At 46.1% G+C, this 24,974-nt stretch overlaps 1 protein-coding gene across 3 annotated transcripts in view; it reads left to right on the top strand.

Moving 5' to 3' along the window:
* Positions 1–24,974, top strand: part of DPP6 (dipeptidyl peptidase like 6) — a 1,029,560-nt gene that overhangs the window by 74,445 nt on the left and 930,141 nt on the right. Inside the window, exon 1 of one of the 3 annotated variants that reach the window (XM_060305071.1) lies at positions 15,931–16,332. The exons of the other annotated variants lie outside the window; for them this stretch is intronic. Within the exon in view, the coding sequence (XP_060161054.1) occupies positions 16,282–16,332 (51 nt within the window). The 5' untranslated portion in view covers positions 15,931–16,281. Of the gene's footprint in view, positions 1–15,930; positions 16,333–24,974 lie in introns of those variants that run through there. 3 annotated transcript variants of the gene reach the window in all.

The following is a 24,974-nucleotide window of genomic DNA, read 5'->3' as shown; positions in this document are numbered from 1 at the left end:
CTCATTGAGGACAAAATACCACATAGTTGAAACCTGTGATAATTTAGATGTGGTCAAGGTAGCTCGTCCTTTGTACAAACGAAGTGAATCAATTGTGTAAAAATATTACAAGCTGAGTTCTTTGTTGACTCCAAGGTTCTCTCTGGCCCTAAAGTTGTGGGGATGGGATTGTTTTCAAGCACCATTTGCATACGGATGCGCGGGTCTATCTTTTTAATTAGTCGCTAACGAAGGTCTCCTAAGGCTAGCGTAAGAGATACTCCCTCAGCCTGGATTGAGCCGTGGGTTTTTCACTTTTTGTTGTTTCTTCTTCTTCCCCTTCCCCTTCTTGCTTGAAAATGACCAGATAATTTTCTATGCGATCAGTTGAAAGAGAGACTCAGTGGAATCAGTGACCCGATGACCTGTAGGTGTGTGGTCACAATATTTGGGACAAAGACACGGTGCACATGAGTGTAGCCACCAGGAATAAGGTTCTTGTTCCCAAGTTTGGGACAGTCGCCCCAGGGATTGGTCCTGCTGCAGCGCAGTGATGGGGGGACAGTTCTCGGAGGGACAGCTCTCGGTGTCCAGGGAAGGCAGAGATGCTGCTATGAGTGTCAGGACTGTTTTCTCCAGGGAACGTCTGGACCAGACCAGGACCGGATGCTGGTTCTCATCCCCCTCCCTCCCTGTATCCGTCTATGATGCCACCTCCCACCTCCACGTCCCCCGTCACACAAAGGGCTTCAAGTAGTTGAATAGTTCACAGGTCAGTATTTCCAAGAACCATTTGCTTCTTTTGCAAACCTTGTCTACGAGCACATTTGCAGTTTGCTGTGTGAGGACTTAAATCCACCGCTCCTTCACAAGACACTCCACAAGCTGCTTTGGAGACCTTGGTTTCTTTCCTTCAGCTTTAAACAGAAATGTGTAATGAAGATGAGATCTTTTTTTTTTTTTAACATCTTTATTGGGGTATAATTGCTTCACAATGGTGTGTTAGTTCTGCTTTGTAACAAAGTGAATCAGTTATACATATACATATGTTCCCATATCTCTTCCCTCTTGCGTCTCCCTCCCTCCCACCCTCCCTATCCCACCCCTCCAGGCGGTCACAAAGCACCGAGCTGATCTCCCTGTGCTATGCAGCAGCTTCCCACTAGCTATCTACCTTACGTTTGGTAGTGTATATATGTCCATGCCTCTCTCTCACTTTGTCACAGCTCGCCCTTCCCCCTCCCCATATCCTCAAGTCCATTCTCTAGTAGGTCTGTGTCTTTATTCCTGTCTTACCCCTAGGCTCTTCATGACATTTTTTTTTCTTAGATTCCATATATATGTGTTAGCATACGGTATTTGTTTTTCTCTTCCTGACTTACTTCACTCTGTATGACAGACTCTAGGTCCATCCACCTCATTACAAATAGCTCAATTTCATTTCTTTTTATGGCTGAGTAATATTCCACTGTATATATGTGCCACATCTTCTTTATCCATTCATCCGATGATGGGCACTTAGGTTGTTTCCATCTCTGGGCTATTGTAAATAGAGCTGCAATGAACATTTTGGTACATGACTCTTTTTGAATTTTGGTTTTCTCAGGGTATATGCCCAGTAGTGGGATTGCTGGGTCATATGGTAGTTCTGTTTGTAGTTTTTTAAGGAACCTCCATACTGTTCTCCATAGTGGCTGTACCAATTCACATTCCCACCAGCAGTGCAAGAGGGTTCCCTTTTCTCCACGTCCTCTCCAGCATTTATTGTTTCTAGATTTTTGGTGATGGCCATTCTGACTGGTGTGAGATGACATCTCATTGCAGTTTTGATTTGCATTTCCCTAATGATTAATGATGTTGAGCATCCTTTCACGTGTTGAAGATGAGATTTTGATTTCCTTTTCCATACGTAGGCCTTGCTGAATGTGAGTGGGAAAGAACACAGCTTGATGTGGTGGAGTTAATGGAAGCCGTATATAATCATCATTATCTGTGACAATTAAGGCAGCACCAGGCTGTGTTGTGACAGTTTATTGGGCTTTGTGATGATGCACGAAAGTGATGTTTATAACCCCCTGGACTGCGTTGCCACTCGGAAATTCAGAGCTATATAAATTCATTCCGTGGATTAAGCATATGTCTTCAGCATAGCCCTAGTTTGCTGGACCTTTACACTGGGAATGCAGCCCACAAAATGAGAGTAAAAGCATAGAATTGAGCAGAAAATAAAAAGTCGCGGGACGAAGCACAGACTCTCTTCGTGTCACGGGAGTGCTAGAATCTCTGGATAAGGGGTCCCTGGCTGGGGTGGGGGAGAGGGACCAGATGCACAGAGGTGGAAGAGATGCAGGGGCAGGCACAGCTGCAGAAGGGGAAGCGGGGTCCAGTCCAAGGACTGGTGGGGACAGTGTTACAGCCTGAATGTCTGAGTCCTCTCACAATTCACATGTTGAAACCCCGCATGGTGATGGTGTGAGGAGGTGGGGCCTCTGGAAGGGGATTAGGATTAGATGAGGTCATGGGGGTGGAACCCTCATGAATGGGTTTGGTGCCTTTCGGAGAGTCACAGAGAGCTTGTGAGGACACAGTGAGCTCTGCAACCCAGCAGAGGGCCCCACGAGGCACGGAATCTGCCAGCGCCTTGACCTTGGGCTTCCCACCATCCAGAACTGTGAGAAGTGGATTTCTATGGTGTATAAGCCACCCAGTCTGTGGTATTTTGTTACAGCAGCTGCACAGACGAAGACGGACTGGACCTGACTACTCATGCAATTCACATCAAGATACGTATTGCAACCCTGACTCGAGTCTGGACTCAGGCAAGGAGACAGGAGGCTCCCATCCAAGGGGACACAGTAGCGCCAATGACCAAAGTCAATGACAAGTGGGGAGGAACCCCAGGCTCTATGAGAGATGGCCGTCCAGCCCACGCTGTACAGGAATAGGTGGGTGAGATGTGAGAACTGAAATCAGTGTTCTGAGCTGGGCAGGACAGCAACTCTAACACAGACGTGTGAGATTTGAGGTCTGGCTCCACCATGAACAAGTGATGTGACAGACAACCTGTTACCATCTGTACCAAGAGACGGAATGGTCCCTACTGAGTAGGGATGTGCTGGGGCTAAGTCAGGTAGTGCGTGACGCACCCAGGGCGTGTCTGTGACCCAGTTATCACTAAGTAAATGTGGCTCTTACTATTCTTATTCTCATTATATAAATTATTATTACTATTCCTGGACAACCAAAGACTACACCATCTCCAAAGCAGAAACAGGCTCACAGACGTAGAGAACAGACTTGTTGCCAGGTGGGGGGTAGGGGAGGGAAGGATTGGGAGTTTGGGATTAGCAGATGCAAACTGTTATATAGAGAATGGATAAACAACAAGGTCCTACTGTAGAGCACAGGGAACTATATGCAATATCCTGGGATAAACCATAATGGAAAAAATATGAAAAAGAATATATATATATATGTATAACTGAGTCACTTTGCTGTCCGGCAGAAATTAACATTGTAAATCAACTATACTTCAATAGAATAAATTAAAAATAGATTGCATCATCTATTCTAGTATATTTAGATTTTTAAAAGTGGACCACTCTTTCAGTCTAAAGGAGTGACTTGCGAAGAATTGAATTTCAAATAGTGTGGTACCTGGGGCAGGCTCCCCCGTGTTGGAGGAGAAAGCTCTGCAAGGCCCCTCCGACCCTCCTGGCGCCCCTCACTCTTCTCCACCCTCCCAGTGCCCCAGGGACCGCATCCTCGCTTTGTGGCTTCTGAGAGGTCGGCCAAAGGGAAGCACTGGGGGGAGGGGCAGGGCGGAGGGGAGTCAGGGCACTCCCTACCCACCAAGCCCCTGAGCTGCCAGCCTCCATCAGGCAGCCTCTGCAGCAGCTGCCCTTCCTGGGGTCCCATCCCTGCCCCCTCCTCCAGCCCCTCCAAGCTTGGGATGGGGAATGGTTCCCCAGTTACTGGCCCCACATGCTGCGCTACCCTTGGTTGGTTTTTCCTAAATCTTGCCTACGCCTTAAACAATGTCCCTTTAGGGGCTTCCAGTGGTTAGGACTCCATGCTTCCACTGCAGGGGGGCATGGGTTCGATATCTCATCGGGGAGCTAAGACCCCACAAGCCGCTCAGGGCAGCCAAAAAAATTAATAATAAAATGCAGCACTTTTAGAAAAAAAATAAAAATGTCCCTTTATTACACTTCCTCCGTTTCTCAGTATGACGACCTCTGTGTCCTGCCCTGGGCACTCTTGTTGCCCTTGAAACCACGCCCTTATCATTGTTTCCATGGCTTCCGAGCTATTTAGAGACTATTCTGCCTCACTCCCTTCTTTTCTCATCACCAAAAACAGCTGACATTGTAACCTTTGGCACAGAGATACTCACAGGCACCCCTAACATGCCAACAGAGCAGGGGAAACATAAATGAATGCTCCCTGCCTGCGTATCCCTGTTATAATTACATAGAATATGGTAATTTTTAAAAGCATGACTGAGATGCTTAGTAAAATAGCAGGTGTTACAAAATTGCATTTTTATTATCCTTCCCCATATCAAACGTGGAAATGATGGTCTCTCCAACTCTTTCACCACTTGCTAAATGTTCCTAGTCAGTTATCACCGATAATGCTTCCTTTTAAATCATATGTGGACAATTAGAGACTTTTAGGTTAATTAATTTTCTATATTAGGAGAAAAGAGTTTATGTAAATTTAAGACAGTGGTATTAATATTATTAACAATAACAGTTATCATAAACTATGGATTTATCATTTATATGTATAAAAATAGAGCCCTTGCTGTAAAAATATTAAAAATTGTAGTTAAATTTTATAGTCTTAAAATTAAAACTTTCTGCATAGCCACACTTTCTAAGTAGGACATATCTGGCCAATTACTTAATATAAATAAATGGTAATTGATTATCCATACCTACCATTATTCTCTAAAGCATCTGGCTTATCCAAAAGATACAAATCATTCCAAAAAAATTGCTCTGTCAAATAAGGAAGGAAGTTTGGGTAAAGGGTAGATAAGAGTTGGAAAACTAAGAAGCCAGGACTTGGGTTTGAAGATAAATTACATGTCTTGAAACGTTCTATCATGAGCTGTGCACCCGGCATGATTGAGAGAAAGACAATGGGATGCACCATGTACATATCCACAAAACACACCACCTGGTCAGGTAGAGTGAATCTCGTTCTAGCGTCAAGACAAAGAGAAGCTTACTCATTGAAAGGGACATTGTGGCAATGGAAGGGAAATGCTCTTGATGACATCACTGGACTGGTTTTTAATGAATGAATGAATGAAAACTGCTTTTTAGTGAATTCTTCAATGTAGACAGATATTGTAACATAACCCAAGGGCCAATTTGGTGGTAGCAGTTCTTTAGGGAAAATGCCCTAAAAGGAAACTTTCTCTTTCACTACAGCCAGAACAGTTCTGACACCAAATGCGTGTGGGGTTTTCCCACACCAGTCAGTCCTCCAAGCCTCCAGACACCAACTGCGTGTCCTACAACCCACTTCAGTTCTGACACTGTCTACCTGGTGTTAGCACAGACCCCACAGGTGAAAGACTCAATCCCGCAAGACTGTCCCCAGTTCAGATGCCAATTGCAAGTAGCGGGTCCCCAGATTACACACCTTCTGTCCAACTTGACTACAGATTAGGGGTCCATGAACCCCTTCTCGGGTTCAATTAATTTGGTATAACACCTCACCGAACTCAGAGAAACACACTGCTTACATGTACTTGTTTCTTATGAAGGATGTGATGGAGGATACAGATAGGCAGCCATATGAAGAGGTGCATAGATAGGGTGAGGTCTGGGGAAGGGGCTCAGAGCTGCCAGGCCCTCCCCAGGCCCTCCCCCCTCCCCGGATCTCCAGGTGTTCATCAAACCAGAAGCTCTCTGAACCCCGTTCGTTAGAGACTTTTATGGTGTCTCCATTCTGCAGGCATGATTGACTATTAATTCAATCCCCATCCCCTCTTCCCTCCCCAGACGGTGGGGCAGACAGTTCTAATCTGATTTGGTTTTCCTGATGACCCACCCAGAGTCCCCAGGTTAGAACAAAAGACGCTCCTATCACCTAGGAAATCCTCAGGGATTTAGGAGCTCTGTGTCAGGAACCTGGGTCAGAGAACAAACATTGGAACAAAAGATGCTCCTAGTACACCTGTCACTCAGGAAATTACAAGGGTTTTAGGAAACCTTTGTCAGGAACTGGGGGCAGAGACAGAATATCTATTTCTTGCTATGTCAAAGACGCACAGTGGTACAACCAGGAAAAATGATCTGATGATGGCTTAATCATAGCTGTTAGTTTACTCATCTTCCCAAAATTTTGTTATGGTCTCAGAGAAGATAGATCTCTCAGGAAAATCACATAGACGAAAGCAACGAGCAATTGGTGGAAATAGACAAGTAAAAAAGGTGGGGAAAGAAATGCTTATCTGGGAAATTCCCTGGCGGTCCAGGGGTTAGGACTTAGCACTTTCACTGCCGGGCCCGGGTTCGCTCCCTGGTCAGGGAACTAAGATCTCCCATGCCATGCAGGGCTGCCTCCCAGAAAAATGCTCATGTGCTTCCATGTTTGACTTTATTCATCTCCATCCCTGCAAAGCCTGGCACCAAACTGGACTTCAGGCTTAAGAAACAAACGCACCCAACCTGGATTTGAGAAATAAAGGGAAAGAGGAAGTTGAGAAGAGGCAGAAAAATGATAAAATATCAGGATGGAGTTATAATAGATGCAGCTGGAAATGATGCAGCAAGATTTTAAAATATGAGAGAAAGAGAAAGAAAGGGAGGGAGCATCTATACCTTTAAGAACTCCTGCCGGGGCCCCAGAGCTCTGAGAAAGCAAAGGGCATGATCTTTTGCTCCCAGACCTTGGTCCATCAGCATCAAAGTCAGACCTGATATGGGTCCCACTCCAGCATCTCAAATCTACATTTTGAACTAAGTGCGTTTCTGCTTGACAACACCTGCTACTGTGGCAACTGCCCCTTTCACCCAGAGTGGGCTGACCCCGCAAAGCAGCCCCAGATAATTCTTAACTGAAACTCTGGGGTTGTGTTTTGTTTTGTTTTGTTTTTAGAAGTTGTACCTAAAGAATGCCTAAAATGTTCTCTCCTGATAGACAGGTTTTCTTCCCCCTAAGTGAAATTACAGTTGCAGAGGGAAAGCAAGCTACATTTGGTGGCATCAATTCTGGTTTTTATATTTTAAGTTTCACCAAATATCTCAACAGTCTTAATGCATTCAAAATATTTGAAGTATAAAAATTATACATTTAAAGAGGTTTAGAGCTGAGCAACAAATGGGTAACATATTACTTAAAATGTATATCATCAAAGGTCAGTTTTCCTAATGCAAAAAAGAATCATAAATAGAACATAAATGAGGAAACATAAATAGAACAACAGGGAAAAGTAGGCAAATATTATGAGCGGACAGTTTCTATAGAAAAAGGTATAAAGAAGACGGGTTTATCTTAAATAGTATTAAATAGCAAATAAGATTTTATCTTAAGTGTTTTGTTTCTATTTAAAACATACACATCTGTTAGCCAATCTCTCGATATGATGAGCGTTTCAGGTTTTCTTTATTAATTAACTATACCTGTGATGCATTACTTTTTATTTCCAATTTCAGTTTCTTGAAAGTAAAATTTAAAAACTTTCTAAGTGCAGAATCCTTCTGGAGTTTTCCTTTTTTCCCCTCACAGCATTTTTTAAAAGTTTTATAGAGATACAATTTTCATACAAAAAATTTCACTCATTCAAATTGTACAACTCAATTTTTAGTATGTTTACAGAGTTGTGCAGCCATCAGCTTAATCTAATTCTAGATGAAAAAGAATCCTTATACCCACTTGCAGTCATTCCCCCCCCGGATGCCCATCACAAACTTGTCTCCTCTCCCGCCAACTCATATCCAGTCCCAGGCAACCATTACTGTCTGTCTCTGTAGACATTTCATGTAAATGGAGTCATACAACATGTACTCTTTTGTGACTGGCTTCTTGCGCTCAGCATAAGATGTTTATGAGATCCCTCTATGTTGTGACATGAATCAGTACCTCATTCCTTCTATGGCTGAATGATATTGCATTGTAAGAATACATCCCATTTTGTTTATCCGTTCATCCGTGATGGACACTTGGGTTATTTCCCCCTTTTGCCTATTATAAATAATGCTGCTATGAACATTTGTATCCAAGTTTTTGGTGGGCATATGTTTTCACTTCTCTTGACTATATACCCAGGATTGGAATTGCTGGGTCAAGTGGTAACTTAACATCAGGCCTTTTGAGGAACTGTTTTCCATGGTGGTTCCACCATTTTACACTCCTACCAGCGATGTGTGAGGGTTCCAGTTTCTCTCCATCCCTACCAATAGTTGTTATTATCTGACCTTTTTATTATAGCAATTTTAGTGGGTGTGAAGTGACAGCTTGTTGTGACTTTGAGTTAATATTACTTTTGTAGAAAAACAAGAGTCAAACTCATATTTTAAAAGGTATTTTTAAAAAGTCTGCTTGTGGCATTTTTAGCAGGGAAGAAATAATGTGTTGGAAGTGCGCGTCAGCCATCAATTTGCAGCGGGTCCACAACTCCAGAACATCCAGGTTTGATTCTCCTCGATTGCCGAGACAGATGACAGTTTCCTGACAACCGTTCAGGTTTTCGTTCCTTTCTGGGCATTTATAATCTTGGGCTCAGAGAAAAGAACCCTGGCAAAAGTCAAGAGATCTGTGTGTTCCCAGCTCAGTGGCTAAACTGAACGCATAATCTTAGGAGCAAATTCAAGTCCCTCTTTTTACCTACAGACATGTTCTATGTCCATTACTTTTAGACCGTTAAGTGTTGGGCTATTTTTTTTTTCTACAAAATATTCCATAGGAACCCTAAAATATATACTCTGCTCTCCTGGTGCTCTTAAACAGATGTTACGTAAAGGAATTTTACATTGCCCAAAGATAATAGGATTTTCATGCATTTAACTGCTTTTATTTTCCGATACTTTGCTTATTTACAGAGCTTCTCTATATAGATGTTCCTAATGTATAAAAGAGCTATCAACAGTTAACAGTTCCTACACTTCATTAAGAAGGTATCTAATACCAACAAAATACTGTACTGGTCAAGAGGTCTTCACTGGGGTACGGAGGCAGTTAGCTGAGCAGGCGAAATAGCTGTGATCGTAGCCTGGAACGTTGACTAGTGGCATGAATAGGAGTATGAAACCCAGGCCCTTTACCCTTCCTTCCTCCACCTGTGAAATGGGTATGTAGTAGAACACACTCATTAGTGTTCAGAGACAGGTGCTCGGAGAGAAGAGAAACCCCAACCCACAGATGCTTTGGTCCATAGGAGTCTATTTCCTAAAATAGAAACCGCTAGGGCCCATCTGATGTAGAGGATCTGGTTCAGAATCATCTCGTTCCTGAGAAGTTCATGATGTCAGTGCTCAAGGAAAATAACCCCGTTCAATTGAGCAAGGCCAGGGACAGAGATTAACTTACACAGTTTCCTCGACTCGGTCTACACAGGCAAGGGAAAACGCTGTCAAAGATAAAGGTCTTCTAATTAAATTTGGAAGGGCGTTTACGTGTACACTTGGGATTTCTCTGACATCTCTCACTGCTGTGGCCTCTCCCGTTGCGGAGCACAGGCTCCAGACATGCAGGCTCAGCGGCCATGGCTCACGGGCCCAGCCGCTCTGCGGCATGTGGAATCTTCCCAGACCGGGGCACGAACCCGTGTCCCCTGCATCGGCAGGTGGACTCTCAACCACTGCGCCACCAGGGAAGCCCCCTGTGAAATTTTTAAAATAAATATTGACAGATCTCATTTTTTTCAGAAGATCTCTTCCTGGAAATTCATGGGTAAATCAAATTATATAGGATGAATGATGTCTTCAGTGCAATAAGAAAGCTCACATTTTAAAGAACTTGAGTAATGGATTAATCTGTGGGTCAAGAATAGTTTGTGATGAGAAAATCATTCTCTTCCTGTGCACTGTGATGGTTAGTTTTATGTGTCAACTTGACTGGGCCACAGGGTATCCAGATCTTTGCTCAAACATTATTCTGGATGTTTCTGTGAGGGTGTGTTTTTTTTTTTTTTTGGATGAGTTTAACATTTGAATCAGTAGACTGGGGAAAGCAGATTGCCCTCTTTGACGTGGGTGGGCCTCATCCAATCAGTTGAAGACATGAATAGAACAGAAAGGCTGAGTAAGGGGGAGCTCCTACCCGACTGCTTTGAGCTGAGACATCAGTGTTTTTTTCCTGCCTTCAGACTCAAACTGAAACATTAACTTTTCTTGGGTCTTGAGTCTGTTGGCTTCTGGACTGGAGCTAATGCCCCTGGTTCTCCTGGGTCTCCAGCTCACCTGCTGTAGATGTGGGGACTTGAGAGCCTTCAGTTTCATGTGAGCCGATCGCTTATAGTAAATTTATACTATATATACATATATATATATACACACACACACCACATACATGTATATTCTGTTTCTCTGGAAAACCCTAATACAGCTACCTTGACTTTCAGTTTTATGAGTTGGGAATTTCACATGTTGAGTCTCCTTACAGCGGAATTCACCTCGGCAAAGTTAAGCTTTTAGTAGTAAGTCACAAGAAATGAACATTGACAAAACCACAGGCTGCATCTGTTCTTCTGTTGTAAATATCACCTGTTGTCAAATGTGAAACTGAACATTGTGCCAAAAGTCTCAACTTAAATCAAAGCTGCTTTGATCAACGCAGTTGCTAATGCCAACAATACGTAAATTAAGGATGGAGCAGAAGGATGGACGAAACAACAACTCCGTTATAGCAGGTTTGGAGAGAGCCCGTCCGAGTTAAATAACGTCCACGAGCCCACACTGAGCAAAGGTAGATGGTGTGTAGGTGCCGCAAAGCATGGCAGATCCCACCTGCTCAAACCTCACAGAGATACTACAGTGAAAACCATGAGATGAGCATGCCTTCTTGTAGATTAGAAAGAAAACTGGAAATTCAACTGCAAAAACTGGAGCTGAGTCAACACTTAGTTGCTAAATATAGGACCACATTTGCATCCCATGTTCATAAATGCAGCACAGGAAAAAAAAACATTCTGAGGATGGGGGTGAGGAGAGGGGTTCTGATGTCTGTGCTATCTTCAAATATTTCCTAATTTAATTTTCTTATAAAATTTAATATCCCAAAATAATATGGCAGTTGAGCCTCCTCCTTTTTTAAGCATTTCCCCCCTATACTCTTGGCTTCTTTCTTCCTCCTGGATTCCTCTTTATCTATCCTCATTCTTTGTCTCTCCAGCATTCCGTAGGTCAATGACTAAAAGCAGATGAGCTGCAAAGACTGAATAGTCATTATTTAATATTCAGAGTTGCTTTGCTGTTCTATTCCCTCTTTATGCCTGCTTTAGCCCTATTTTTTCTACAGGCATTTCTTTCTTTCTTTCTTTTTTTTTTTTTTTTGCGGTACACGGGCCTCTCACTGTTGCGGCCTCTCCCGTTGCGGAGCACAGGCTCTGGACGCGCAGGCTCAGCGGCCATGGCTCACGGGCCCAGCCGCTCCGCGGCACGTGGGATCTTCCCGGACCGGGGCATGAACCCGTGTCCCCTGCATCGGCAGGCGGACTCCCAACCACTGCGCCACCAGGGAAGCCCAGGCATTTCTTCCAGAGGCCACAGGCAGGAGTAAGGTAGCACAGGTGAGCCAGACAAATAGTTTTGGCTGATAGCTCTCGGGTGAGTGTTGGGAAAAACATTGACTACTGTCAGAATTATTCATTTATTAACTTAAGTTTAAACCATATTATTCTGCTTTGTATTTCTAGAGATAATTTCAAGGAAGCTATAAAAATGGCAGGTTAAAACAATCTTGTCCTGTACCTTGGAATAAACTTAACCAAGGAGGTGAAAGACTTGTACACTGACACTGAAAACTGTAAGACATTAATGAAAGAAATTGATGAAGAATAAATCAATGGAAAGATATTCCATGCACATGGTTTACAAGAATTAATATTGTTAAAATGTCCATACTACCCAAGGCAGTTTACAGATTCAATGCAATCCCTATCAATATTCCAATGGCATTTTTCACAGAAATAGAGCAATCCTAAAATTTGTATGGGATCAAAAAAGGCCCCAAGTAGCCAAAGCAATCTTAGAAGAACAAAGCTGGAGGCATCATAACCCCTGATTTTATTACAAAGCTCTGGTCAACAAAACAGTATCGGTACTGGCGTAAAAACAGACATAGATCAGTGAAACAGAATAGAGAGCCCGGTCTCTTCAATAAGTTTTGTTGGGAAGACTGGACGACTGCATGCAAAAGAATGAAACTGGACCACTATTTTACACCATACACAAAAATTAACTCACGGTGGATTGAGGACATGAATGTAAGACCTGAAACAGTAGAAGAAAATATAAATGACATTTGTCTTGCAGTAGTTTTTTTGGATTTGACACCAAAGGCAAAGGCAACAGAAGTAAAAGTAAACAAGTGGGACTACATCAAACTAAAAATTTTCTTCACAGCAAAGAGAACAACCAACAGAATGCAAAGACAGGCTACCAAATGGGAGAAAATATTTGCAAATCATACATGCGATAAAGGACTAATTTCCAAAATACATAAAGAACGCATACAGCTTAATATCAAATAAACAAATAATCTGATTAAAACATGGTGGAGGACCTGAATAGATATTTTTCTAAGGAATGCATTCAGATGGCCAACAGGTACATGAAAAGATGCTCAGCATCACGAATCATCAGGGGATTACAGATCAAAACCACAGTGAGACATCACCTCACACCTGTTAGAATGGCTCTTATCAAAAAGGCAAGAAATAACAAATGTTGATGAGGGTGTGGAGAAAAGGGAACCCTTGTGCATTGTTGGTGGGAATGTAAATTGGTGCAGCCACTATGGAAAACAGTTTGGAGGTTCCTCAAAAAAAATAACAGTGGAACTACTATATGATCCAGCAATGTCACTTCTGGGTATTTGTCCAAAGAAAATGAAAACACTAACTTCAAAAGACATATGCCCCTCATGTTCATTGCAGCATCATTTACAATAGCCAAGATATGGAAGCAACATAAGTGCCCATTGATGGGTAGATATACACACAGTGGAATATTATTCAGCCATAAAAAAGAATGAAATCTTGCTATTTGTGACAATGTAGATGTACCTTGAGGGCATTATGCTAACTGAAATAAGTCAGACATAGAAAAACAAATACTGTATGCTCTCACTTATATGTGGAATCTAAAAAGCAAAACAAAAACCAAGCTTATAAATACAGAAAATAGATTGATTGCAAGGGTAGGGGTGTAGGGAGAAATGAGTGAACGCCGTCAAAAAGTACAAACTTCCAGTTATGAAATAAATAAGTCATGGGAATGTAATGTATAGCAGTGTAACTATAGTTAATAATACTGTATCGCATATTTGAAAGTTACTAAGAGAGTAGATCTTAAAAGTTCTCATCACAAGAAAAAAATTTTACTTAAATTAGGTATGGTGACGGATTCTAACAAGACCTCTTGTGATGACCATTTCACAGTGTTTACACATATCAGTTCATTATGTTGTACACCTGAAACTAACATAATTGATAAGTCAATTATACCTCGGTAAAATATACTTTTGCTGTGTTTTCTCAGTTTTCCCTCCCTACTCCAATGTGTGATGGGATGGGAAAAGCCAGGTTGTGAGGGAGAAGTTTTGGTGAGAAAGAGAGGGAAGAAGATTCTAAAGGAATTAATGCCACTTCAAACAAAGAAGAGAATGAACCATTTTAATGCTGCTTAAAAGCAGAATTAGATTGGCAATATTTTTGGTCCACATGAAGCTGGGTTTAGTGTAAAAGTCAACAGTACAAGGATGATCTGAGCCCATGTTCGTTTCTAGAGAAGGCTGTCATTAAGAATCCTAACATAGGAAAGTGCTTCTTAAACCTAAAAACATGAATAGTGTTGGGCTTCCCTAGTAGCGCAGTCGTTGAGAGTCCGCCTGCCGATTCGGGGGACACGGGTTCGTGCCCCGGTCCGGGAGGATCCCACATGCCGCGGAGCGGCTGGGCCCGTGAGCCATGGCCGCTGAGCCTGCGTGTCCGGAGCCTGTGCTCCGCAACGGGAGAGGCCACAGCAGTGAGAGGCCCGCGTACTGCAAAAAAAAAAAAAAAAAAAAAAAAAAAAGAATAGCGTTGTGCCTGCCACTTTCCAGGCAAATCCTAATCCACGTTCCTTTAAAAGCTGCTTTTCCATTAGCTTTGTTTCACCTATTTCTTCCACTTACTTCTTAAGCCAAATCATTAGTTACAAGTATTTTTCACCTGCTGCTTGCGTGTGCTTATATATACCTACCATATATGTGTGTATATATATATAATGCTTATATATATAATGTTTAATATATGAAGGCATTTTGGATAATTTACATATAATTACTGTTGCAATCGCTCAGAATTTTCTGCTTGAGTGTGGGTTGGAAACTGGCCTCTTATTCATTCTTACATGCGATTTTTTGTGAATGTAAAAAAATGGAAAGGCTTCTCAAACCGCTCCTAGCCTCTCCTTCCCGCCACTGCCCCCCAGGCGAGGACGTACAAACACACACACGACAGTGAGTTCAAGGCTGATGTGCTGATGTCGGTTGAAACAGCTCCAGTCCGGTTTTGGCGGTGGTCTGGTCCTCGGTAGAGGAAAGCCGCGGCGTGCGGAGCATCCTCTGTGCGCTCTTCCCGGCGGCTTGGGTTGGTCAGCGTTTGAATTTGGCCACCTTCTGCGTGCGCGCTCTCGGGAGCGCGCGTCCCTGTGTGGTCCAGGGAGCTAACCCGCGGGTGTGAAAGATTCAACCGTCCACGAGCGCCCCGGGGGTGGTGATCAGGGAACACTGGGCGCGATCACTGGGCAACCCGCCGCTTGGGGTGGAGGTTGGGTGGGGGCTCAGAGCCGGGGTTTGGGCTCCGGGGCCAGGCAGACCCCTTGGTGCGGGGTGGGCTGTGAGAAGAGCGTGGGATCAGGTCCGAAGAAACAAAGACGCTTTAGGTGCCGCAGCTGGGGCAGAGGCCTGGGGGGAAGGTGGAGCCTGGGAAGCCAGGTGTGCGGGCGCAGAGCGGCCGGGCCAGCGGGTGCCGGGAGTGCTGCTACCCAGCAAGGAACCCCATGCCGTGGACCAGCCGCGGCGGCAGATTCGGATGCAGACCCAGAGTGCAACCATGGAGACGCAACGTGTGTCCCATGGTAACCCTAAACAACATTATTTATGAGCCCTCCGCTTCACCCTGCTCGGCTTCTCCACCCTTGCAGCCGACGGTGCTAGGCGGCGCCCGACTCTGCCTGGCCTCTCCCTCCCCTCCCGGGGGCGCAGACAGGAGATAGTCGCAGCAGATCCAGCGTTCACGCTAGGCGGGAGGCGGCGGCTCTACCCGCGGACATCGCGGCGGTGCCTGTTCGTAAAAACCAAGCGTGTGTGCTCCGCGCACACCCGGCCCGCGGGGAGGGGGCGTGTACCCCAGGAGAGGGTGCTTGGAGGGGCTCCCGGCTCTACACAGACCTTTCGGCGCGCCTAACCTTGATGCAGCCCGAGGCTTCCTGGTCCAGCCGGGTTCGGGCTGAACAGCCGGTGTGTGTACGCGCGCGCGCGCGCACACACACATACACACACACACACACACACACACACACACAGATACACACACAGGGGCCCGCGCGCCCTGTCGTCGCCGCCGCCTCGCCGGGGTCCCCGCCCTTAGGGACCAGTGCGGCGCCGGCGGCACCCGGCGCTGCCCGCAGAGCATCCCCCCAGCCGGCCGCGCGGCCCAGTGCCCCCGCGTGCGCCCCGCGCGTCTCCTAGCTGTCGCTGGCAGAGCGCGGCTGGCCGGCCAGCCAGCAGGACACGCAGGCTGTCTAGCTGGCCCCGCGGCTCTCAGCCTCTTCCCCGCGCTCCCGCTCCCGGCGCCCGGTGTTTGTTGAAACAGGATCTCACCCTGCTCTCCGGCTGTGTATTTTTCTATCTCCGCGGCGGCCGAAAAGAGTTGATTGCTATTGTGATCCGCCGGGGAGAGGAGAGGGGCAGGGTGGCGGAGGGGGAAGCCGAAGCGCTGGAAGAATTTTTTTTTTTCCTGCGAAAGCCAACTCCACCCAGTCCTCGGCCGGTCCAGTCTCTACTTTAATCATCACCGAGACAATGGATTAAGTTACTCTTCTCTGGGCCAGAAGTCGGGTTCAGACTTGGGGCAAAATGAAGGAAAAGGCGATGATTAAGACGGCTAAAATGCAAGGGAACGTGATGGTGAGTGCTGGTGAGGCGCGCGGGGGCCGGGAGGACCTGCAGGGGGGATCGGGGACGGGGGGCGAGTCCCGCACCCCCGGGAAGGACCGCGACCCCCGTGCGGAGCGCGGCGGTGCCGCCACCATTTCCCACCTGAATCCCCCCTACCCGCAGCGGTGGCCGCCCGGCTACGAAGGATCAGGCGTTCGCTTCCAAATTACAACTTTGCAGCTCTGGGTCCCTGTGCTTTGGGCAGGTGGCTCGGTGTCTTGGGCCACGGGCGGGGGTGCGCGAGGTGGGCAAGGGGAGGCGGACCGGCCCTCGCCGACTGCGCGTCTGTCCCAGTGCGCGGCAGACCCCCGGGAGACACGCGGAGAGCGAGGTCGCCGAGGCCAGGGGAGGACCGCGGGGCCGGGATGCCCGCGCCGGCCTCGGGGCCGCGAGTTCCCGAGCCCGGGACCTGGTAGGGTCCGCAAAGCCTGTGGCTCACTCGGGGCGGACGCCTGTCGCTCTGTTCCGGCGGCTGCCCCCGCGACCGCCGGCCGGCCGGGCGGGGCCCTGCTCCCGGGTATGACAACAACGACTCTCCCGAAAGGCCGACTCTGCCAGCGAGCGTAATAATGGCACATCGCTCCCCGAGGAGGACCGTGCGCCGCCGGGGACCTCGGATCGGTGGGAGGCTCAGGGCGGCGGGCCAGGGGGCATTGCGCCTTGACAACTTTGCTAACTCGAGGACCCCGGCGTCCCGCGTCCCTCGCCGACCCCCTTCCGCTCCCGGGCACCGCGCCGCTTTGGCGCTCCTGCCGTCCTCATCCCGAGCCCGTGCCGGGGGCTGAGGGGGTCGAGGACGAGGAGGTTGCCATCTTGTTCTCTGGAAACTGTGTGTGTGCCTGAGCGTGTTTATTTGGCTGACGCTTTAACCCTTTCCGGGTTGCTGTGGGATGCTTCGGAGGAGGGCCCCTGTTTTCACGCTACTCGCCCGGCGGTACTTTGTTGTGAAGCAGGGGCGGGGAGGTAGGGGTTGGCGTGCGGCTCTGAAGGTACCGCTGGAAATGCAGGGACTCCTTCAGGTCCAGGGTCTGCAGCTGGTTACGAGGTGGGTTGGGTGCAGGCGATGGGGGGCGGGGAGCAGAGGTGTGTTTGGGAGAACTCAGCCGGTGAGCCATTTCGAGGTCTTGCTTTCAACAAAAAGAGACGGGAAGTGGAAAATGTATTCGAATTGAACCAGTACCCAGCCGACTTAACCACACCCACGGCAAGACACCTGTTGCCTGCCGGAGGAAGGAGTGCCATCCGCTTGGAGCTTGGCTTCTGGCCTGAGGAGCGCGGTAACCGTATTAAAGGGACTATTGTGTAGAACGCCCCCGACCCCCCTCCCCACGCAGACGACAGGCCAGTCATTCCAGAGCCTTCCTTCATCAGTCTGGGTTCTCCGAGTGGCTTACCTAATTGTCTGTGGAAATACACCTGTGTCCCTAATTTTCCCACTCCCTTTTTAGACGTCGGGCTGTTCCGCGTAATTTCATGTATAAACAGGGCAGAAACGCGTATGGAGTAATGTTTTCCAATTAAATTCCCACCCACACCCGTAATTCCTCTCATATATTGTGCCATAATGCGCTAGTGAAACGTACACATTTAGGACTGAGGGGAGAGAGAGGATTCAGATTTGTTCTCCTGTTAATAATAACGATGCTTGATTGATTCTTCACCTAAGTCTATTGTCCAGTAAGTGTTTCTTCTCGTAAGTTAGATGGTACGTTGTGACATAGCAACATCTGTATACGACATCGTCATTAAAAACTTTTAAGATCTTCCCTCCCACTACCCGCTCTCTGCGTTCATTGCAGAAAATAAAGAGTGAGAAGAACACTGATCTCATTTTCACTCAAACGGTGAATCAGGCTGTCACCCTCCTCTGTGTCTGCTTTTTATAAGTGTAATCAGAGCAGGTTGAACTGAGTCTAGATAAGTCTACAGCCACCAGTTAGGTTTTTAGACTCATCTGTTTGTTGGCCTAAGAGAAAAATGCGACACAGACTCACTCAACTTTTCAACGTTGCATCAGTTCTTAAATTGATAATTATTGCTCTGCAGTTGGCTTTGTACCTTTTCTGAAATGTCACATTCCGGCTAAATGCACGCAGCTTTACCTGAGTGATCACGCCGCACTTAAATCGTTGTTTGGAGACTTACTGAGCCCTAATTTTTCATCAGCTGTTTTGGAAGACTGGCGAATCGCAGCCTCTGTTGGACTCGATGACGGGCAAATTCTTCGCAATCGCCGCCTGACTGGAGTTCAGGTGATACTTTACATTCCCCACGAGCGCGAGGATGACTTCCTCCCATTACTGACGGTTGAGCGGCTGCATATCTGACTGCTGTGAAAAGGGGTGGAACGTGCCGTATATGCAGTGTTGATGCATCAACAGACACACAGAGACATGGACACAGACTCCATGTCCATGCAGGGCCCGTGGAGCTCTCTGGACCCACATCTGAGGTTTGATGTGTAAAAGGGAGACACTTGGTCCTGCCAGAGTGATGGGAGAGGTGCCACGTCCCCTTACAGCCAGGAATGGAAATTGCTTTTCATTCCAGTCTCCACTCACGTTCCCATGTGTGACCATGTGGTCTGGACCTGTGGTCTCTTGTTCCCGAGAACTGTGACAATAGCGCGTGGCTTGTCTTTGCCCTGCTGTAACCCTTAATTGAAAAATCTATTTTCCGAAAATCTCAGTGAACGTTTTATTCCTCACATGTTGCTTGAGAAGTTTATGACTCCTGGCAGCCGATTCAGAGAAGGCAGCCTCCCTGGTAAACTCTCTCATTTTGGCATAATAAATGAGTAAAAGAAATAACACGGGTGGAATCATTCACAACTTCTATTTTCATTCTTGAGAAGAGTCTTTTTCATAAACTTTATTTCTGATATTGTGAGAACTAAGCCACGTTCCATCTGCGATTTAACACACCTAGAAAATGACCGAGATTTTTCCAGTCTCTCAGAACAGAAATTGTTTTTTCAAATCGCTGTATTTTCATAAAATCTACATTTGAAAATTCATATGGGGGATGACTTGCATTTGTTTCAACCCAATCTTCCTTTATGACTGTGTTGATATCCTACTTATTAAACTGTTGTTTGAATTAAATGGGCTATTTGAGAGAGGCTTATCCTCTTGCAGTAGGTTCTAGGGTCAGTGGAAAATTTGATTATCCAGAGGATATTACTTCATGCTCAGTTCCCTCACTCTGTCCATCTGAGCGTTTCCCAGATATGGGGTTGCTTCCTGGAGACTGAGTAAAGGTTATTTAAAAAATCAGAGTCTCGGGGGACTGCCCTATACCCTAGGTGACAGCGTCCCGCTTCCTTGGTATGTTTTGGTGGCCCTGCAAGCAGATGGTGGGTGAAGGAGGATGGCCAGGCCCTTGGTGACCAGAGTTGTGTCAGAGGAGGTTCAGAAAGTGGAAGCTGAGGGTCAGAGGTCTGCAGGCCACAGGGATGCCTGAGAATCTTCGTGGTTGGTGGGTGTTGCTTTTAGATGAAAGTTGCAGCCTGGGGATGAGTTTCTCATGTAGGGAAAGCTGATGTTTTTCCTGTGGCCACTGATGGTAGCGCTCTGATCACTGACTGGATATATCTGTGCTACCACGAGCCTGGGATCTTCTGCAATCTTACTTCCCCTTCCTGTGTTGGATAGAAACCCCGGAGAGGAACCACCCACAGTGAGAGCTGGCTTTCAGGCCCTCTGAGTACTTTACTGATTCAGTTCTACTAAACAGGATGACCTTCTCGTGTTGATGCCCCGCTTATAATAAGCCCGGTGAGCAGAGGAAAGGCTTTGAGGTTTATAGATGAGTTAGTTATAGGAACTTGTGTGGGACACAGACCCCCCCGCTGTTGACCTTCCTTGGGAACAGGGACACACACTTGTGAAATGACTTTTAGGGGCACATCCTTTAGAAAGGCAGTGTTTTTCCTCTATCTGAAGGTAATTGGAAACATGACCCCGCTTCCTTACAGCGATGGGCAACCTGGTGACATAAAAGCCATGGTGATAGTTCTAAATGTGAGCTTTTGGGCGTGTATATTGGACGGGATTTGCCTTCTTGAAATGGGTTCCAAAATTACTTCGGAGGTCATGGTTTTCAAGAGTTATCCCTGTGCATCCCAGGGGTGTGACATCTACTTAGAGACTTCTCTACTTCCTAGTTGTTCATGTCCGTTCATAAAATCATCAACCCCATCACCGGACTCCTCTTGAAATGCTGATTAGTCCCACCTGTGCAGAAAAAAGCCTGAAGCAGGTATCATTTCACACACCTCTTACAGGATTTAAGGTGCTAAGATTTCCAGGAGGAAGTCCTAACCCAGAAATGGATGGTTAGGTCAGGATCTTTTATAAAGTGTCTTGAGTAGAACTGTAGAGCATAGATAGGGCAGTCCTGCTTTTCCAGAGTCCTGTGCAAGTCTTCACTGGATGGATCGCTGGGTCTTCCTGTTGGGACATGTAAATACCCTAAGTTGGCCTTTTCCTATGCCTCGATGATTTCCCTCCCTTCTCTGATCTGTCCTGGTCGCTAATTTGGATTTTGAACTCCCTGAATTATTCCTAAGAGGTGTGGTATGTTTCCAAAACACTAGCATCTTCGTTCACCCGCAGGAGCTGGGCATGGGGAGCCCCAGGTGGATGCGTGAATGGACAGGTGTTCATTTCTGAGCTCAGGATGACGGCTTTTATGAGCAAGCCCATGGTTCTGGTTGTGCTTTTCTTTCTTTTAAGAACTTCTTCAAGCTCTAATGTGTCCGATAAGAGGAGAGAGAATTCCACACATAGTGTATTTTCCACTTAAAACTACAATGAGGGCTTCCCTGGTGGCGCAGTGGTTGGGGATCCGCCTGCCGATGCAGGGGACGCGGGTTTGTGCCCCGGTCCGGGAGGATCCCACATGCCGCGGAGCGGCTGGACCCGTGAGCCGTGGCCGCTGAGCCTGCGCGTCTGGAGCCTGTGCTCCGCAACGGGAAAGGCCACGACAGTGGGAGGCCCGCGTACCGCAAAAACAAACAAACAAACAAAAACAAAAAAAACTACAATGAAATTGAAGCTCGTGCTCAACTTTAGTGGTCGCCACGTGTGGTTTTTTTCTAGCGCCACTAGGCAGTTGTCTCGCACCAGCTGGGTGTCCTATAATTCAGCTCAGTCCCAACCCCATCCATCTGCAGAGAGCGTCCGATCCCACAGGTAAAGGACTCGGTCACAAGGCTGCTTCCACTTCAGACGACACCTCGAGTCTAGCTGCTTCGGAAAGATCGGCTAGAGATCGGAGGTTCCCAGGACCCCTCCTTGGGTTCCATTAATTTGCTAGCATGGTTCACAGAACTCAGGAAACCAGTTTACTTATTGGATAACTGGTTTATGACAAAGGATGTTAAAATATAAATGAGCCGCATGAAGAGCTGCACAGGGCCCGGTCTGGAAGGGTCACAGATACAGGAGCTTCTGTCCCTGGGGAGTTTGGGGTGCCGCCAGCCCTGGCGTGTCCTGCTTCACCAACCCGGAAGCCCTCCACACACCCCATCCTTTGGGGTTTTTACGGGGGCTCCATTACATAGGCAGCCTTGATTAAATCGTCAGCCGCCAACCACTGATTCAATCTCTAGCTTCTGTCTTCTCCCCCGAGATCAGAGGGTGGGAATGAGAGTTCCAACCCTCTAATCGTGGTTGGTTCTCCTGGAAACCAGCCCCATCCTTAGGGGATTCCCTAAGGTCACCTCGTTAACAGGGAACTCAGATGTCATTTAAAGGGGCGTGTTATGAATAACAAGATACTCATCTCAGTTTAAGGCTCTGAAATGATTTCAGGACAAAAGACCAAATATTATGACAGAAGACGCCCTGTGGCTCTTACAGCTCTGGACATCCCAAGGCTTTGGGAGCGGTGAAACGTGGCTGCAGACCGAACTGTGTATTTGTTATAAATCACGACATCACAGTTCAATAACTACCATTTCAGTACCGTTTTTATTTCGGGAGGTAAATAAATTAATCCCAGGTCATTGTTGTCTTTTCCTTTCATTCCTTTAAAATAAGTTCAGTGAGGAGGAGACTTTTGTGACCTCCTTTGGTTTCTTGGAGCCGGTTCTATTGGATTAACAGGACCCACAGCTTAGAACTCAAGAAAGAGCATGTCCCAGGCCTCATAGGACACATGCACACACTGAGCTGAGAGGTCGGAGCTGGACAGAACCGGTCAGAATTCCCCTTTATCCCTGTCGCTCCTGGGAGGGTGGGGAAAGTGTTCCCACACACGTGTGATGCAACCACTTCCCAGAGGTCAGTGCTTGCGCCACTGTTGAGCAGAGTGCAGACTGGTTGGGTGGGAGCTCTGTGGGCACAGTCGCCTTGGTAGCTTGACTTTCTTAGCTATGAAGGGAAAGTAACCACGCTGTAATAAACACGGTGCCAAGGGTGTTCTGGTTTCCAGGCTGGTGTTACTCGTCGGTGACAATAAAAAGGAATTGCTGGCCAGAGGCCAGCCACAAGACCTGGTTGTCAATGTACCAGCTGTGATTGGGTCTCAAGCATGGGGAGAAACTAGGGCCAATTGCTTTTCTTCATGATAATGGTGTTTGAAAAATAAGATTTTCCTCTTTTTTTTGCATCCCCTATTAGGCAACATACAGTTTTACTTCAAATAATTCTCTTTTTCTGATTTTGGGTTGTTTGGTTTTGTTGTTGTTGTTGTTGAGTTGCACGAGCTGTTTGTATATTTTGGAAATGAAGCCCTGGTCAGTTGCATCGTTTGCAAATATTGTCTCCCATTCTGTGGGTTGTCTTTTCTCCTTTTGTGATTTTGGTGGCATATAAGCAACATGGAGTGAAACCTCTACTTATGGGAACCCAGCTGAACTTGAGCCAGCTGGACTAACCGTCTCCTACGATTCTAGCACTTGAGGCTGAAATGCAACTTCTAGGGTCTGTTCTTGACTCTATATACATTAGGTCATTTTTCTATACCTTCTAATTCTACATTTTTGGAAAATGAGAGTTAATGCTCTTCAAGCCAAAATTCTCTCCTTCTTACAAAAGGATTCAATTGTGGACTAGAATCTCTATGCTCAGGAAAAAAAAGAATTAACACATTTTTATAAAAACTATAATTATTTATGACAGAAGACCAAGGATTTTCTGGTTGAATATGAGTTTCCCAGAAATTTCTGTGTATCTGACCAAATCAAATCCTGATACACTTTCCATAATGGGATTTTTTTTGGTCTTCTCCCTATGACTTGGTAAATTGTATATTTTTTAAGATTCCCCACTCTTTTTTTTTTTAACATATTTATCGGAATATAATTGCTTTACGATGTTGTGTTAGTTTCTGCTTTATAACAAAGTGAATCAGTTACACATATATTTATATCCCCATGTCTCCTCCCCCTTGCGTCTCCCTCCCTCCCACCCTCTTATCCCACCGCTCTAGGTGGTCACAAAGCACGAGCTGATCTCCCTGTGCTATGCAGCTGCTTCCCACTAGCAATCTGTTTTACGTTTGGTAGTGTATATATGTCCATGCCACTCTCTCGCTTCGTCCCAGCTTACCTTTCCCCCTCCCCGTGTCCTCAAGTCCATTCTCTACGTCTGCGTCTTTATTCCTGTCCTGCCCATAGGTTCTTCAGAACCATATATATTTTTTTAGATTCCATATATATGTGTTAGCATACGGTATTTGTTTTCCTCTTTCTGACTTACTTCACTCTGTATGATAACTTACAGTTTGCATAGCACCTTTAGAGATTATAAAGCAACGTTGCACACACTCTTTTATGATATTAGAGCAACCCATTGTGTGGACAGGCCAAATATAATTTCTTTTGTATGGTTGAAATTGCTGAGATTGGGAGAGATTATTCAGCTGCTCCCCACTCCCGGTCCAGGGTCTTTTTTGCCCATCATATATTCTTTCAAAAATTATCTTCTGTCCCACCACAACTGGAAGGAAATATAGAGCCTGAATGTTGGAAGGGATATAGAAACCATCTAGAACAAGATCTCTTCTAATGCTCTGTCCCTGTAGGATTTCTAGCCTTTTCTGGAACTCACTCAGGGACTCAGAGCTCCGGCTCTTGTTGACAAGTTCTACTTGCTAGAACAGTCTGTTCACATGAAACCTACCTTCAGGGAATTTCCCATAGTCCCAGCTCGAAGCCTTTGAACTATGGAAAGTTAGTCTAATCCCTGCTTTAAGCTACAATCTGACCTTCAGCTGATGTGTCTCCTTTGTGGTCTCTTTTCCAGGAAGAACATGTCCTTCCATTTATTTACATTTGATCGGAGTGACTATGAATTTAACCATTAGAGATTCCTTATTTCCATCCATCCATTGCTGTCTTTTTCCATTTCTTAGCTTCCCCAAGTCTTTCCCTATTTTATTGTTGTTGTTGATTTTTCACCTGTGTAAAACTAGGTTACAAAGCTGTGATTAAATTCAGGTGTGCACACCAAAGGTGGTCTTTTCAAAATGGAGCAGCAACTTTTGTGAAAAGCTCCAGAGAGGAGAAGGCTAAGCCTTCTGGACAGAAAGTTGTGACATTCACAACTGGTTTGGGTTTGCTTACAGAAAAGAGAGAAGCAATCCCTGCAAAACTTTACAACAAT

Source organism: Globicephala melas, chromosome 9 (genome assembly GCF_963455315.2).
Source record: "Globicephala melas chromosome 9, mGloMel1.2, whole genome shotgun sequence".
NCBI classification, from domain to species: Eukaryota; Metazoa; Chordata; class Mammalia; order Artiodactyla; family Delphinidae; genus Globicephala; species Globicephala melas.
Note: the sequence above shows the minus strand (reverse complement) of the source record. Positions and strands in the feature narration are given on the sequence as shown.